The sequence below is a fragment of the Dipodomys ordii genome, unplaced genomic scaffold, assembly GCF_000151885.1.
Source record: "Dipodomys ordii isolate 6190 unplaced genomic scaffold, Dord_2.0 Scaffold68, whole genome shotgun sequence".
Taxonomy (NCBI): domain Eukaryota; kingdom Metazoa; phylum Chordata; class Mammalia; order Rodentia; family Heteromyidae; genus Dipodomys; species Dipodomys ordii.
This window is the reverse complement of record NW_012267284.1, coordinates 5607066-5610003: the sequence shown is the minus strand read 5'-3', so window position 1 is coordinate 5610003 and position 2938 is coordinate 5607066. Positions and strand designations below refer to the sequence as shown.

The 2938-nt window shown below is 39.7% G+C and overlaps 1 protein-coding gene across 1 annotated transcript in view; it reads left to right on the top strand.

Moving 5' to 3' along the window:
• Usp42 (ubiquitin specific peptidase 42) overlaps positions 1–2938 on the top strand; it is a 39239-nt gene that overhangs the window by 10679 nt on the left and 25622 nt on the right. Inside the window, exon 3 of the mRNA XM_013023398.1 lies at positions 411–521. Within this exon, the coding sequence (XP_012878852.1) occupies positions 411–521 (111 nt within the window). The remainder of the gene's footprint in view (positions 1–410; positions 522–2938) is intronic.

The window sequence follows — 2938 nt, the reverse complement described above, 5'->3', positions numbered from 1 at the left end:
CTCAGGGCGTGTGTGTGTGTGTGTGTGTGTGTGTGTGTGCTGGGCTTGAACTCAGGGCCTGAGCTCTATCTCTTAGTTTTTCACTCAAGGCTAGCACTCTACCACTTCCACATACTTCTAGCCATATTAAGTTTTTGAGGTTTGTTTTACAGCTCAGGATTTGGTCTGTCTTGTATATGATTTGAGTCCTATTGTGTCTGCCCCATAATAAATATTTGACTGTGGCCGAATTTTTAACTCTGGACCTTTTCTCCTGTCCTGTATACTAGAGCCAGTGTATACTTATTGCTTAGGCTTGATATATAATTAAATGAAAATAAATAAAAGCAGATTTTACTGTATTTATCATATACCTGAGCGTATGTGAATTCAAATTGAGCTGATTTGGAGGGTTATCATCTGTCTTTCAGGTCATGCAGAAGGCTTTTGTATGATGTGCACAATGCAAGCACATATTACCCAGGCGCTCAGTAATCCTGGTGATGTTATAAAACCCATGTTTGTCATCAACGAGATGCGCCGTAAGTATTGATAGAGTGGTTTATATCAGTATTTCTTACCTCAGTTTTTCTTTTTGTTTGTTTGTTTGTTTAGCTAGTTCTCACTGTATTTCCCAGGCTAACATCAAACTCCTGGGCTCAAGGGATCCTCCTGTCTCTACCTCTCCCAGATAGCTGGTATTGCAGGTGGGCAACAGTTCCCCTGGCTCTTATTTAGATCATTGGTACCGATCATCTATGTAATGAGAATGAAGCTCCTAAGCCAGGCCAAGTGGCAGAGGCAGAAGGTTCTTGAGTTTGAGGTCAGCCCATTGGTGCACAGTTAGTAAAACTCTTATTTCAGAAACAAAATATGAGTGAAGAATAAGTGGTATGTGCTTACTTCATAGTATGGGTGAGGTCCTAGATTCAGTCCTCAGTATTGGGGGAAGAAAAATCAGTCCTAATGTATTGTAAAACAAAAATTTTTAGGCTGGGAATGTGGCTTAGTGGTAGAGTGCTTGCTTAGGATTCATGAAGCCCTGACTTTGATTCCTCAGTACCATATGAACAGAAAAAGCCGGAAGTGGTGCTGTGGCTCAAGTGGTAGAGTGCTAGCCTTGAGCAAAAGAAGCTCAGGGACAGCATCCAGGTCCTGAGTTCAAGCCCCAGGACTGGCATAAAAAAAAATAAGAACAACAAAAAACTACTCAAGCCAGGTGCCAGTGGCTCACGCCTGTAATCCTAGCTATTCAGGAGGCTGAGATCTGAGGATCGTGTTTCAAAGCCAACCCAGGCAAGAAAGTCTGTGAGATTCTTTATTTCCAATTAACCATGAGAAAACCAGAAGTGGCGCTGTGGCTCAAGTGGTAGAGCGCTCACCTTGAGCTGAAGAGCTGAGGGACAATGCCCAGGCCCAGAGTTTAAGCCCCACAACCGACAAACAAAAAAAAAACTATTCAATTTGTTAATTATTGAATGTTTTTACATTTTTTTCCAGATAGGAGGTTTTCTGGGCTAAGTAGTGCTATGATACTGTCCTACAGTTTCTTTCAACTAGTTTTAGTTTGATAAATGAATATTTCATTATACAAATGGCAGGAATTGTCAAAGAAAAATTTATGAGCTGGAGGTGTGGCACTAGTGGTACAGTGCTTGACTGGCATGTGTGAGTCCCTAAATTCAATCCCCAGCACCACACAAAAAAAGAAAATTGTCTACTAATAGTTAACAACTTTATGGGTAAGCTATATTTTTTTCAGCATAATTTTTTTTCATTTGAGAAATGACATGAGCTTGTTGTATGCACTTTCTATGGACTTTGGTGAATTTTTATACCTCTTGTTGGTGTGTTTGTGTCCTGGTATGGCTTTTCTGCTCAAGAATGGTACTCTACTACTTGAGCCCTGCCTCCAGTACAGCTATTTTTCCTGGTTAATTGAGATAGAATCTCTCTTGGATTTTCTTCAAGGGCTGACTTCGAACTACGGTCTTCAGATCTCAGCCTCCTGAACAGCTAGGATTACAGGTGTGAGCCACTGCCACCACTCTATATCACTTTTTAATTAACCAAGTTGTAGTGAAAATGCATACAAATTTAAAAAAACTTATTAACACTTTTTTTTTTTTCTGTGCTGGGGATTGAATCCAGGTCCTTTCATGCATACTAATACTCTGCTCCTGAGCTGTTCCCAGCTTGATTTCCAGCTTGTGGTTTTTTGAACTAGCTTTGCTATGTGGCCCAAGATGGCTTGAGACTCATGGTCTTTCTTGCTCTACTTCCATAGTACTGGGATCACAGGTGTGGTCCACCACATCCTGTTAACTCAAGTGTGTGTGTGCGCGCACACGTGTGTACACATATGCACGTGTGTATGTGCATGCATGCATGCACACATGCATGTGCACACCAGTACTTGGGCTTCAGCTCGGGATTTTATGCTCAGGATTTGCTTTTTTCACTCAAGAATGGTGCTCTGTCACTTAAGCCACACCCCCATGGTTGGCTTTTTGCTGATTAATTGGAGTCTCTTGGATTTGGCTGGTCAGTTGGTTTTGAAATGTTTTCACTGATTTTGCTGGCATTAAATCAGTATCCTAATTTCTTGGCTGTCCGAGTAATTAGTATTACAGGTGTAAGCCACAAAGGCCTAGCCTGTTAACTCTTAATTGGGTATCTAAGCTGAGTAATTAATTATTATAAGGGTTCATAATTACACCATAGCAAACTATAAACCATTTGCCTAAAAAGCTGCTAACGATTAAATAACCTTTATTTTTTTTACAGTTTATTAATCCCTTCATGAAAAATAAGTTAACCTTTACATTATTGACAGACCAGAATAGACTATGCCAAAATATTTTTTTAAATTTTTATTTACTTTTTATTGTGAAAATACTGTACAGAGAGGTTACAATTACATGGGCAAGATAATGAGTACATTTCTTCTTTTTTTTTT